The sequence below is a fragment of the Eutrigla gurnardus genome, assembly GCF_963514095.1.
Source record: "Eutrigla gurnardus genome assembly, chromosome: 2".
NCBI classification, from domain to species: domain Eukaryota; kingdom Metazoa; phylum Chordata; class Actinopteri; order Perciformes; family Triglidae; genus Eutrigla; species Eutrigla gurnardus.
Window position 1 is genome coordinate 17,476,414 of NC_139916.1, and position 14,259 is coordinate 17,490,672.

General features: G+C 41.6%; 1 protein-coding gene across 4 annotated transcripts; it reads right to left on the reverse strand.

Moving 5' to 3' along the window:
* Positions 1-698: 698 nt before the first annotated feature.
* Positions 699-5,747, reverse strand: LOC311022006 (lumican). 4 transcript variants are annotated; one of them, XM_084022992.1, is made up of 5 exons: positions 5,696-5,747; positions 4,054-4,385; positions 3,544-3,853; positions 2,749-3,066; positions 699-1,456 (listed from the first exon to the last, which is right to left on the reverse strand). In XM_084022992.1, the coding sequence occupies exons 2-5, from the start codon at positions 4,357-4,359 to the stop codon at positions 1,305-1,307; spliced, it is 1,086 nt and encodes a 361-aa protein (XP_083879118.1). In that variant the 5' UTR covers positions 4,360-4,385; positions 5,696-5,747; the 3' UTR covers positions 699-1,304. The 4 variants fall into 4 exon arrangements, with proteins under 4 accessions (XP_083879118.1, XP_083879119.1, XP_083879120.1 ...); XM_084022993.1 differs by having other exon boundaries at positions 5,700-5,740; XM_084022994.1 differs by having other exon boundaries at positions 5,577-5,703.
* Positions 5,748-14,259: the final 8,512 nt, after the last annotated feature.

Genomic DNA, 14,259 nt, shown 5'->3' on the forward strand with positions numbered 1-14,259 from the left:
ACTATGCATATTAGGGTTAGGCTACTTACAGTACTTACACTTACTTTGACAATCAAGTTGAATCTAACATAATCTATTGTATTCCACCCCCAAGATGTTTCTGCACTTTTTGGTATTATTAATACAAACTAATAATTAATAAAAAAAGAAGCAGAAGAAAGAATACATTTGTTTTACTTAATTGTATGATTAATATGGGTGAATTTTACATTAAAACATTAAAGTAGTGACAAGTTAAAGTTTGAGTCAGTAACACTGGAGAACAAGCAAGAGTAGGATAGATTTGGAAAGTATCGAACCGGAACAACCCCAGCCTGGTGTTGCCGACGCCCAGGAAAGTAGCTCATAGCGCTATAGCTTCAGAAAAAGCTGGTGGGAAACACTGACAGCCCATCCCTTCAGGCCTCCAGAGCTATGCCAAAAAAATTATCACAATAACCATAAACAACTGCCATGACTATTGTTAGTAGCTGTCAAGCCAGAAGGTTGTAGAAGACTTGGACGGGTTGATTACAGTGTTGCAACAGCCAGTTTTTGTTTTTCCCAGAGCTTTTGATTTATTGATTTCTGTTTGGATGTAAATTACCTCATTTATGTAAAGATGTGAAGAGACTTTCAACAAATGTTTCAAAAAATATTTCTAAAATATATTAAAAACCATAGCTTTAAGTATCGCAGCTTTTTTGTTTTGTTTTAAGAGAGGTACACAATGTGATATCTTAATATCCATTTTATTCTTCTGTTAGAACTAAATTTCACGCTTTAGTATGATGGACAATACCTTTCAAACACTGTCCAGCAAAATGAGTCAGATTCTCTCGTGGGAAAGCTACTGAATCTTGACATTCACGTTTCCCTTTCCCCCTGAACACAGCCCCGCTTAACCAGAGCACATTATTCTGTACAGTCAGGAATGAGAGGGTTTGTCACAGTTCCTACTTGATAATAACACACAGATGTACAACCCTGCTGAGGCAAAACTGGGAAAAGATAGAATGAGGGAGAGAGAGAGAGAGAAGGAGAGAGAGGGGGGGAGGAAGGAAAGATACCCAGGGAAATGAACTGGTGGTGTGATAAATGTTTGGATCCAAAATGTTGGCATTGTGATAAAATAACACTATTTAGTGTACAAGTTCAGGCTTTAGCATCTTTGGAAGGTCAGTTTCCCCTTCATCTACATGTTGAAGACCTAATGAATAAAAGTGTTATAGCTATGACTGAGTTGTCTGACTTTACAAGTGGCTAGTTGGCTAACAAAACAGAAATCCTGCTGAGTCACATCAGTCACTTGCTCAGAAGGTGGATCAGATGAAAATACGATCAAGTATTCGCAGGCAGAAGACCCAGTCGGCTGGTAGCTGCTGGTAGGACATTTTGTTTCCCTCCAATCGTAGGATCTTCATCCTGGAGTAGGTCAGAGGTCCCACCTCTCTGCAGAAACTGCTCACGTTGAACTCTACAGTAAAACAGACAGGGATTATTAAACATATACAGATCGTATTTTATCGTTAGAAACTCGTGAATCACCAAAGTGACAGCCATCTGCTTATTGCCGTCTTGTCAAAGCACTCGAGACACTAAACCAGTCAAGAGAGCTTTGATTTCACATCATTTACCATGTGTTGGTCATTATACATGGATTAAGATGGAGTGCTTCGATCCCTTTATGAAATATGCGTTATGAAAAAAGCGACTGTACAGCTTGCACATGTCTTCCTCTCATATAAGCCTGCGTTTCCTGAAAGTCTTGCAGGTGCCGTGGTGAAAACGGAGGATGAGGACACCACAACACCCTCCTTTTCTTCCTCGTTTTATTTCATCAGAGACTCCCTCGGGCCCAGACTGTAAGCTTTGGCAGGCGACATCCGCGGTAGCCGTCATGCTGCTAGCTAGACGATGAGGTGTGTGTTATTACCAAAGTGTTTTGCCTTCTGTCCGTCCCGTTGGTACACAGCCTCTTTGTCAGCTGCTTCGCAGATCAAGAGCACGCTTTCACTTTCCCAGAGCTAAAACTGCACGGCGGGTCGCTGCTGCCGGATGGTCATGTGAGTCAAACATAGCTACACGTCTGCCGCAATGTTATTAGAATAATATCGGCCAAGAAAGGCCAGAGTGATGGGAAGCAGACAGAGGGAGGGTTGGAGAAAGAGAGGTAAGAGGAGAAGAGGGGAACAGCATGTGCCTCTGGATCATCTGGCACTATTTCCTCTGAATCCATCACAGATGTTTTTGTACCAGTCTTCTCTCTTCCTTGCTAAGCTACTCTCCCCTCTATCCCACCACCCAATATTCCCTCTTCTCTACCCCACCCTCCTCTCGCTGCCCCTTTTTCCATGTCTCAGTGTCCCTCCCCTTCCTTTATTCTCTCCTCTTCCATCTATGACTTGCCTTGCCTGCTAGCTGCCCAACCCCAGTCCCCCTCCCGAATCCTTATGAAGGCTGGCTGTGTTCGAGGAGGCTGTGCGGTTTTCTTTATGGTTCCACTCACATTTTCCACATTTCTTCTTCTCCCTCAGAAAATGGTTTAAGGGGTCTGACCTCCCCATGTGGTCAGTCACATAACTCAGTTATACCTTACATTGCTGTAACAAGAAGTGAGCACATTGTTTAAGTTGTAAAACGCAGGAATGTGTCCACATGTGTGGGAAATTAACATTTCACAGACATGAAGTCAGTGACACTTTTACAGTCAGTGTGGAAGCTGACTGCGTATTGTGTCTGTTGTCTTGTCTACTGTATGCACGTCACCTTGTATTTCATTGGCCTCCAGGTAGAGGTACTGCAGGGTGGTGGGGACAGTGGGAATGGTTGTAAGTCTGTTATATGAAAGGTCCAGTTCCACCAAGCTGGAGAAGTTGAAGACCTGCTGGTGGACGCTGCTGCTCTGCAGACCACAGTGACTTAGACGGAGGTACTTGAGTGTGAGAAATCGCCCAAAGCTGTCTTTGTCCAGTCCAGAGAGGCTGTTATTGGACATGTAGAGCTGCTGGACAGACGGGGGTAAATGTCCGGGGACGGACGACAACATATTCCCACTGAGGTCCAGCAGGTTCAGACGGGCCAAACCTGCAAGAAGAGGGGAGAAAACACACACACACACACACACACACACACACACACACACACACACACACACACACACACACACACACACACACACACACACACACACACACACACACAAAGGTTTACAGGCTTTACATGCTTTTAAGTATTGTTTATTTGCCTACTTTCTTTATTTAGAAGTATTTTCCATTTAAAAGTTTTGAATTTAATGATGGACAGAATGTGTTATGCTGCTTTACATACTTTCTGAGAGACATGCAATCTGCTGAATTAAACAACCCCTTGCCTTCAACGACTTAACTAAAATGGAAACTTGTAGCCAGAAACAAAAGAAAAAAACGACACCTTTCAAGGTAATGGAACCTGTTATTTTGCTTGATGTGAAAAGGAAGGCCGACACATGATTAGGACTCTCTCACTTTCCATCTTAAAGCAGATTCTGCATGTATAAAGAAAGGAAATGACACATTACACTACCTTTGAGGTCTCCCTCTGTAATTGTTTGCAACCTGTTCCCCTGCAGCAGCAGCAGTGTCAGGTTGTGCATGTTGTGGAAAGCTCCAGGGCTGATGCTGCTGATATGGTTGTGGGCCAGTCGCAGCTGCTTGAGTCCAGCTGGTAGAGAACTGGGCACCGATCTCAGGCGGTTGTAGTTGGCAAAAAAGTAGCACAGTTGGGTCTGGTTCTGCAGCATGACCTGGTCCTGGAGCTGATTGTGGTCGACGATGAGCCAGCGTAGATCAGTAATGTTGGTCAGAAAAGAGGACAGGGACGAGATGTTGTTGCGCTGGGAACAAAAAGGAAACATGCCTGTTTTTACAGTTAGACTTTTATAGTTAGAATAAAACATTTACAGTATAGTACAGTGGAGGTGAGCCACTCTGCGAAGAGTACAATGTGGTAAGGAGATGAAAAACCACTATGGGTTTGTGGCAGACCATTTTAAAGACAGCACACACTCAGGGATAATGTCAGTGTTTGCTCTACCTGCAAAAACAGGTATTGAGTAGTGTCCGGCAGGTGGTCAGGGACATCCGCCAGGCCTCTGTCGTCACAGTAGAGCGCCGTGGGCCACTGGATGGGGCAGTCACACTGTTGAGGGCAGGCTTGGGGGTTGTTGGCTCTTAACCAGGCTTGGTCCACCCGTCCCTGCAGGCTCACCACACTGGGCTCACCCAGCAGGCGATTAATCCACAGAGGTACGCCTCCATAGTCTATGTCAGCTACAACAGTGGCCGAGGCAGGGTCAAAAACAAACAGCAGCACCAACACAGCAGAGCACAGGAGAGCCATAGAGACAGCTGGTGAGATATGCAATCCTGCAAGTTAAACATAGAAAGAAAGGTGTTAAAGACAAAATGTATCAATGACACGGTGAGCAGTTTTATAAGCCTGTGAAAGTTGCATAATGTCTTCTGTGGCTCTGTAAGGGCTTCGTCGCGTCTAAATAGATTACTTAAGTGATATCACATGGGGGATTTGGTTCTGGCACGGGAACACATTTTCAACAGGGCATTTACCAGGCAAGGAGAATCTAAAAAAACATGCTAGGAAGCTGCATTATGAGAAGAAGGGTTTTAGAGTTGACCCATACTACCTCTGCAGCATTATTTTTTATTTCCAGAAATATTGTTGGATGGATAGTCGTGAAAATGTGTACAGACGTTCATAATTCACTGAGATGAATCCAAATGACCTTGAAGATCCTAGGACTTTACCTCTAGTGCCGCCAGCAGGTCACAGTTTTCACTTATCAAGTCAAATATGTTGGAATCTTCCAGATGAACTATTAGGAGATTTAGCACAGATATTCAAGTCCACGTCAGGATGAATTGTAATGACTTTAATCTTGATCCTGTTTAATCTGTCTCTCACAGATCCTCCACTTTGAAGTGCAACACTACTACATTTTTGGGTGTACCATTAAGAATTGATGCAACCCTTGCCCTTTGAAAATCTCTGTGAAAAATTGTTTCAGTTTGAGGTAAAAAAGGGTCACTATTTATATCGCTGCCTCTTTCTGTGACATCAGCATTAAAATGACACCAAATGAATGGAAACTGCATGGTTCTGATTGAAATGGAAAATCAAATGGAGACGGTTGCTTTTGAACATATTTTAAATTTCAGACAATGAGAAGGAAAAAAACATGTATTTCCATGCGCAGCTGTAGAGGATTACAGTAATACCCACAAAGTTGCTATCCACACAAGTGCACTCTTGCGCACAGACTCTGAGTATGACACAGCAGTTAGTAAGAAAGGTTTGCATCATCAGGAAGTTTGATCGACATGTTTGCAACGTTGCATTTTACCGTTCTACCTTCAGCACAGTCTTACAGTACATGGTGAAAAGATTTCCGAGAGATTAGCTTTGTTATGCAATCACGCCTCATAAAACCAACTGTGATTAAACGGAAACGCAATGCGGATTTCAACATTTCCAGTTTTGCCTGCCTCGCAGAAGAGAGGAAATGGAAGCAGAGAGAAACCAACAACAGATTGACTTACTTGTTTGATCAGCAGCTACAGAACGGAGACACGTTCTCTGAAATTTCCAGTGAAACCCTCTGGAGCTGCATGGAACTGTGTGTGTGTGTATGCCTTTTCAAGCTACCCGTGATATTTACTCACTGTCTAATACATTCCTCTTCTTCAAACGCTGCTCACATCCCAGATCCCAGACCAGCTCGATTATCATCCCTAACTCACTTCTTCCTTTTCCCTTCTGTCAGCCTTTGGTAACAGTGGAACCCACATTTGGTGGCAATGTGTTTCATGGAGATGGAGATGAAAATACACAAAAGACTGGAAAGAAATGAAGAGGAAAGGCATCAAATTATGGCAACTGGGTTTGGATTCTGATTGTGCAAAGCTTTCAGTCAATATGAGTAAATGTTTTTAACAGCATTCAAGTATATCTTGTGTGGCCACATGTGTGTGTGTGTGTGTGTGTGTGTGTGTGTGTGTGTGTGTGTGTGTGTGTGTGTGAGAGAGTGAGACTCGGTCTACAGTACGTGTGCAGCCTGCAGGCTTTCAAGCCACAAAGTACCTGGGGAGCCAAGGAGACCATTCTGTGTGTGTCTGTGTTTGAGCATGTGAGCGTGTGTGTGTGTGTATACTTGTATGTCTATCTTTGTGAGGACCGAGTTGAGTTTGAGAGCTTCAGAGTGAGCAGAGCAGAGGAACAATTCCAGATCCATCCGCCAAATATGTGGGGATCACTGAGACAAGAGGCATGGCGGGGAACAAGAGGGGGAAGTGAGGAAAGTATTTTCCGATCAGAGAAATACCGCCCTCTAGGAAAAATGCATGGTATGACACCCACAATGAAGCATGAAGAGAATATCACTTCCACTCTTTCGTGGTTATAGGTTACTGCAGCAGTTTCAATGTTATCTTTACCTAGAGTATAATGAATGTGTAATCAAGAAAACACAAATAATAAATAAATAAAATACAAATAATACAAGTAAGCCACGTGCATAGTTCAATTCAAACTTTACAATTGATAAATGAAACACCAAAAAACAAGACTCGGGAAAAGTGATATTTTGAGCTAAATGCTAACGTCAGCATGCTAACATGGGCATGTTAGTAGCATGGAAAATTCAAGGCAGGTGTAATGTTTACCATGTTCACCATCTTAGCGTGTTAGCATGCCAACATTTGCTAATTAACACTAAACACAGCGGCTGAGGTCGATATTTATATCATATTTTGTTTTGCAGGTTTTTTTTCATGAACATGTATTAGACAAACATTGATCAGACGATGGTGCTAAATGAAAAGTAAAGGGAACACAGATTGTAAAAAAAAAAATGTGAGCCTTAGGGCGACATGAATATTTGTACCAAATCTACTTGCAATCCCTTCAATAGTTTATTAGATAGTTCAGTCTGGACCAAAGTGGTGAACCGACACTGCATTCCATGCCATCACAAGGAGAGGCTCTATCCCTGCTGCTTATATGCCAGACCCCTCAGCCAGATCATCATGTATAGTTAGCATAGCGACAGATAGCGACGGATACCGGTTCCAAAGTGGAGTAGCCAACTCCTCTACATGGATGGCATGAAGTTGTATGCTAGGAACTAGTGTGACATCCACTCATTGATCCACATCACCATGATTGGGATGTCATTCAGGCTAGATAAGTGTAGTCGGATGGTATCCAAGAGAGGCAAGATGATCACAACTGAAGGGGTTGAATTAGCAAAAGGCAACATAGCTGATGTCCGGGACAGCTACAAAAACCTTGGAGTCCCGCAAGCAAAAGGGAAACGCTGGTATAATAACCTGGCCAAAGGAAAGAGTCCACTGATCTCACGACAAGAAAGCTCCTCACCATGTTGGAGGTTTATGTGCTATATATGTATGAGTGCACTCTTCTCATTGTAACGGACTTCTAGCTGTTTGAGCTTCTGGACTACAGCGAGAGCTGGTACACAGGGTGTCGACAGCAGTCTGTTGGTATAGCTCCTCACCACCCTACACACTCTGTGCTCTGCTCTGTCTGGTTTTCCCAGAAGGAAATGGAAAAGGCCTTCTTCCACCCTCTGCTGGCTCTAATCCCTTTACACCAGAATAACACCTTTCATTGAAACATGACATTGCCTGCAAGTCATTATTCCCCTCACTCACACTCAGTCTGTGCTGACTGGAATTAATGTGTATGCTTCATGAATACTAATATTTCCCTGTAATTATAAAAACGTGTTTTCATTTACTGTCACATTAGATTAGAATTATTGACGCGTAATACAATTCTCACCAATTGTGTGCTGGGACAGGCTCCAACCTATACCAAATCTGCACAGGATAGGTGGGAAGAGAAAATTAAGGATGGGTGGATGAATGGAGACATTCTCATTTTACTGAAAGCTGAGGAAAAAGAACAAGGAAGAGATAATTGTTATATTAAAACTTAAGCATTGAAAGGCAAAGGCAAATACTTCTTCAGGTGCCCACAAACAGCAGTTGTGAGATACAAATTCAAAAGCAGGCTTCAAGAATTACTGAGGGAAAACGCACATATAATATTCTAGTGAGATGCTCACAAGCATTGATTTCATCTTATAAAGATGGATGTTGTAATGTGCTTTCTTCAGGATGGAAATTAACAGTCACCTGACTGACATGAGGAAAGCTGTGACAGGAGAGCCCTGAGGGCAATCAGCATGAAGGACATAGAAATAGAGAGGCACACACACATCCACTCACATGCACTAACGTGTACACGGGCCAGACCAGTTACGTACACAAAGCAACACAAAGCAACAACAGATACATTCATGTTATCACACGTACGTCACTATTGTATCATTAAAGTACAGGAGCAACTTGAAGTTGAACAATATAAAAAAGAACATTGTCATCCAGTTACAGAAAAGTCAGAACACTTATGATACTCATTACACAACATTAATATGACGTCAATTATAGTGTCACTTCTGAGAAAAAGTTAGATTATTCAATTTGTTTATGGAATTATCAATTGGTTATGATTTATTGTTAATGACTCATCATCTTTTCCCAATAATGACATTTCCCAATGCAGAAAGTGCCTTCAGGTGTGTTACTGTTTGAGAGCTGGCAGGTACAGCATTACTTGAAACCGTTCCTCAGAAATTGTAAGGGCACGCCTAAAACTGATCCCTGAAAACCACAAATGCTCCATAATGAAAAGGTTTCATGTTTTCACCTGCACTGCGTACTGTAAGTACAGGTCTTGCATTTGTTTGTTTGATGTGTCTGAAGACAATTTGAGGAAAACTGGTCACGTCAAACATGAATCAATAATTATGAGGCCGAATGTGACATGCGCCAACAAAGGCACCGAAGACTGGATGGATGGAAAACATGGATGCATAATTCAAAATTAGTGACCCTTTTTACATCAGTCAGCAGCGGTTTGTTTGCACAGGTGGAGCCACTCACGTATGCTGTGTTTCATTGTAATCAGAAATCGGTAACTTCCAACTGCTGAGTCATGCTCCCTCCAGTCTAAAGTGTTTGACCGGCGCAGCCCGGTACATTTCATTACTGCTGACTCACAATGGAGGATCAACAGCCAGAGAAAGAAGACCATTCAACTTCCAGTCCAAAGAAAAACAAACAAAAACTAATGGAAGTGAAGAAGGGAAAGTAATCAAGAAGCAAAGTGGCCGTGAACGAGGGAAAATGATGGAGTGTTTTAGTGTGGAGCATTTGAAAGCATCATGCAGATGAGAGACAGTCAACGGTTCAGTTTCCAAAGGAACTCTGGGAGATTAGGTCCCAGAGGCTCGCCTGCAGTTCCATCTACCACCAAAGAGGCCGCTAGAAGCAACGTATTCAACTCTTAAGGACTGCCACTTTAAGTTTGACCTTAAACTTGGAAATAACAGTAAAAAAAAAAAAAAACAATCTCACTTGGAGGTCCATTTAATGAGCTTTCTTTCCTACCACATAGTTTTCATCCTCAGATGAAGTCATATTTTCAATTTTTCAGAGCACTTTAAACTTGCAACTATTTTTTGGGCCCTTGGGAAAGTGGAAAGCTGTCCACACACCAATGACATATGATCCCCTTTTAAGTTGACGATCGTGGAGCGTATGGTTGCCTATTTACACATCCAGAAACGTGAACCAAAAGAGTGAACCAAAACAGCCATAAAACCATCTGATAGTCTCTAAAACATTCTTAAGAGCTGAGAAGAACTGCGGAGTTGGTGACAAATATCCATTAGTAATATTAAAATATCTCATATTATTTTTCAGACTTCTGTTTGTGTGTGCTTTTTTGTTTTGTTTTCCTGACCAGCTCCAAAATGGACACATCTGTATTGTCCAGTGTTACAGAAATACAGATGCATACACCGGTTAACATGTTACTTTTAGAAATGGAAACAATCAGTGTTCCACAAATCCAGGGGAGCCTGATTAGTTTACTCTTCCACCCTTTGACACCAGATGGCACTATTGCCTCTATAAGCAACACATGTTGGAATAAAGACAAAGTTATTGCTTGCAAATGTTTAACACACAATTACAAGCAACACATTGATACCTAATGATAACTCTCATCATCACTACATCTTTTGGAACTATATTCTTCCTGTTAGTATTTAAATTCACTGCAGGTTCACAATTGAAGTATTGCTCTAAGTTTAATGTTTGTTGGTGACAAAGTAATTTACACACTAACTGAGTTTCACTACTGCTTTTCAACATATGGTCCCTGGCATGAAATTGAACTGGAGATAGGGCAGTTGCATGAGAGACCACTTGGTCACTCACACCCTTGTTTTTAGCGTCCTGTAGTGAATCTAACAACATAAATTAGATTAGAACAATAGTTAAAATGTTACCAATATACATACATATGTAACAATCTGCTGCTTTCATCTGTATGAGGAAAAAGATGAGAAGCTTGCCTTGGAGTAATCATGAACATCTGTGCATGATTTATGCATGTGTGTGTGTGCATATGAGAGAGAGAGAGAGAGAGAGAGAGAGAGAGAGAGAGAGAGAGAGAGAGAGAGAGAGAGAGAGAGAGAGAGAGAGAGAGAGACAGAGAGACAGAGAGAGCATGGACATCTGCTTTCTATCACATGGTTTATGCTGCCCCCTGTGCCCTCGGGTGTCATGGTTCAAGTTACCTTAAGGAGACACATGGTCCAGGACTGCTAAAACAGAATATTTATCATTTCTAGAATTCATTTGTTTAATTCATATGTATTATAATGAGTGCATCTTCCTTGTGAATGAACAATCTTTGAAGTCAATCAAGGAGACTTCAAAAGGGCCCACTGTGGTGTGTGTGTGTGTGTGTGTGTGTGTGTGTGTGTGTGTGTGTGTGTGTGTGTGTGTGTGTGTGTGTGTGTTTGAAAGAGAGAGACTCAGAGATGGACAAACTGATAAGTAAAAGTATAAAAAAGGAGAGCACAGGAGAGCCATAGAGACAGCTGGTGAGATATGCAATCCTGCAAGTTAAACATAAAAAGAAAGGTGTTTAAGACAAAATGTATCAATGACACGGTGAGCAGTTTTATAAGCCTGTGAAAGTTGCATAATGTCTTCTGTGGCTCTGTAAGGGCTTCGTCGCGTCTAAATAGATTACTTAAGTGATATCACATGGGGGATTTGGTTCTGGCACGGGAACACATTTTTAACAGGGCATTTACCAGGCAAGGAGAATCTAAAAAAACATGCTAGGAAGCTGCATTATGACAAGAAGGGTTTTTAGAGCTTGACCCATACTAACTCTGCAGCATTCTTTTTTATTTCCAGAAATATTGTTGGATGGATAGTCGTGAAAATGTGTACAGACGTTCATAATTCACTGAGATGAATCCAAATGACCTTGAAGATCCAAGGACTTTACCTCTAGTGCCGCCAGCAGGTCACAGTTTTCACTTATCCAGTCAAATATTTTGGAATCTTCCAGATGAACTATTAGGAGATTTAGCACAGATAGTCAAGTCCACGTCAGGATGAATTGTAATGACTTTAATCTTGATCCTGTTTAATCTGTCTCTCACAGATCCTCCACTTTGAAGTGCAACACTACTACATTTTTGGGTGTACCATTAAGAATTGATGCAACCCTTGCCCTTTGAATATCTCTGTGAAAAATTGTTTCAGTTTGAGGTCAAAAAGGGTCACTATTTATATCACAGCCTCTTTCTATGACATTAGTATTAAAATGACACAAAATGAATGGAAAATGCATGGTACTGATTGAAATGGAAAATCAAATTGAGACGGTTGCTTTTGAACATATTTTAAATTTCAGACAATGAGAAGGAAAAAACATGTATTTCCATGCGCAGCTGTAGAGGAATACAGTAATACCCACAAAGTTGCTATCCACACAAGTGCACTCTCGCGCACAGACTCTGAGTATGACACAGCAGTTAGTAAGAAAGGTTTGCATCATCAGGAAGTTTGATCGACATGTTTGCAACGTTGCATTTTACCGTTCTACCTTCAGCACAGTCTTACAGTACATGGTGAAAAGATTTCCGAGAGATTAGCTTTGTTATGCAATCACGCCTCATAAAACCAACTGTGATTAAACAGAAACGCAATGCAGATTTCAACATTTCCAGTTTTGCCTGCCTCGCAGAAGAGAGGAAATGGAAGCAGAGAGAAACCAACAACAGATTGACTTACTTGTTTGATCAGCAGCTACAGAACGGAGACACGTTCTCTGCAATTTCCAGTGAAACCCTCTGGAGCTGCATGGAACTGTGTGTGTGTGTATGCCTTTTCAAGCTACCCGTGATATTTACTCACTGTCTAATACATTCCTCTTCTTCAAACGCTGCTCACATCCCAGATCCCAGACCAGCTTGATTATCATCCCTAACTCACTTCTTCCTTTTCCCTTCTGTCAGCCTTTGGTAACGGTGGAACCCACATTTGGTGGCAATGTGTTTGCTTGTATCATGGAGATGGAGATGAAAATACACAAAAGACCGGAAAGAAATGAATGGCAACTGGGTTTGGATTCTGATTGTGCAAAGCTTTCAGTCAATATGAGTAAATGTTTTTAACAGCATTCAAGTATATCTTGTGTGGCTACATGTGAATGTGTGTGTGTGTGTGTGTGTGTGTGTGTGTGTGTGTGTGTTTGAAAGAGAGAGACTCAGAGATGGACAAACTGATAAGTAAAAGTATAAAAAATGTAAATACAAAAGTATATAAGTAAGTATGAACAGATAAAGAGCCAGAGAGCGCATCGTGAGTTGTTAAAGATTTATGAGATAGTAAACTCTATATTCTACATTTTGTTGTTGTGTACCCTTTCACAGAAAGAAAACATATTAACAACATTACATCTTACTCACCAGCACTGCATTTTTTAAATAAACAATCTGTTAAACCCTTATGCATTGGTAGCAGATGAAAGGACATCTGACTGCCATACGTACATAAAAAAGACCATTTCATGTGTAATGGTCTCCAAACAAAGTGAATGTCTACCACTGACCTGCTTTCATTCTGGAAACATACACAAAGGTCAGGGGCTAAAGAAAGCTAGGTTGAGTCATTGTGGAGTAAAGTATTATGCATTGTATTTCCTACTAACTGTTTCTGCAGGTGAGGGACGAGAAAAGCAACCTTCAGTGGGAAAATTCCTGTGACATTCCTGCATAGAGTTCACAGCCTGAGTGGAAAGGGCTTGATCCTCAGATTTTCTGCTCATGACCCAGACAGGAGATGGGGGGGTGCACATAGGTGGGGCTTAGGTTAGGGTTGGGGCTATGTAGAGTCAACCTGGGCCCTTTACTTTGAAGTCCTGGTCAGCAGAGAATCAGTTTCTCTTACTCTTAATAATAACTTTCTGGCTCTTTCACATTTCTTAATGTTGTTTATTGGCAATATAAAGATATGAATCTTTCTGTCACATGCAAACACATCATACAATTGAATACTGAATTGTATATATTAAACATATACAATTACATTAAAAATAAATGACTGCTGTAGTGTTTCACTATATGGTCTGTTCTGCTGCATCTGCTGTTAAATCCTCCATATTCAACAATCACAGTATTGACCTTGTAAATTCCACGGCTCAGCTTTAATGCAATGTGGCCATCTGGATGCTCCTTTCTTCTCTTTTCTGATCTGTCATGCCATTTATTGTCAGACGTTGTACACAATGGCTACAAGAACCACCTTAAATAATGTGTAAGGCACTACTTTAGTTATGAAAAGTGTTGACAGGGTTGCAGCCCTTGGATACATGTAAGAAGCAATGTAACAGGCTTAAGGCAGTATTTGAACATTCTAGGATTGCTTACTAGGGTGTAACAATTCTCCAAATCCACTGTTCAGTTCAAACCACAATTTCTGAGCCATGGTTGGGTTCATACAATAGAGCAGCAAAAGACTATTTGCTATGCAACGATAGCAGTAAAGATAGTAGTGTCTACCGAAACAGAGAATCAAGTCACTCTTTCTCTGTGCGTTGTAATCCGAGCTTCTCTGTTCTTTGGAGACATACCCGGTCCAGCAACGCATACTTTTAGTGCATGTTTGTACATGCTAGCATGCCCCATGGCTAGCATAACCCATGGCTAGCGTGCTCCATGGCTAGTGTGCCCCATGGCTAGCTCTGGCCGCCACTCTGCACTGCTCTCATATGGTTGTTACAGCTGCTAAGGCCGTCCCGACTAGTTTCATCCTGGGAAACGTGATT

Bases quoted from the DNA above. Each gene is read 5' to 3' on its own strand.
- LOC311022006 (XM_084022992.1), bottom strand. From the start codon at position 4,359: ATGGCTCTCCTGTGCTCTGCTGTGTTGGTGCTGCTGTTTGTTTTTGAC. The intron at 3,854-4,053 runs GTAGAGCAAACA...TTTTGTTCCCAG, and splicing joins CTCAATACCTGTTTTTGCAG to CGCAACAACATCTCGTCCCT. The intron at 1,457-2,748 runs GTGACGTGCATA...GTTTTACTGTAG, and splicing joins GGAGGCCAATGAAATACAAG to AGTTCAACGTGAGCAGTTTC.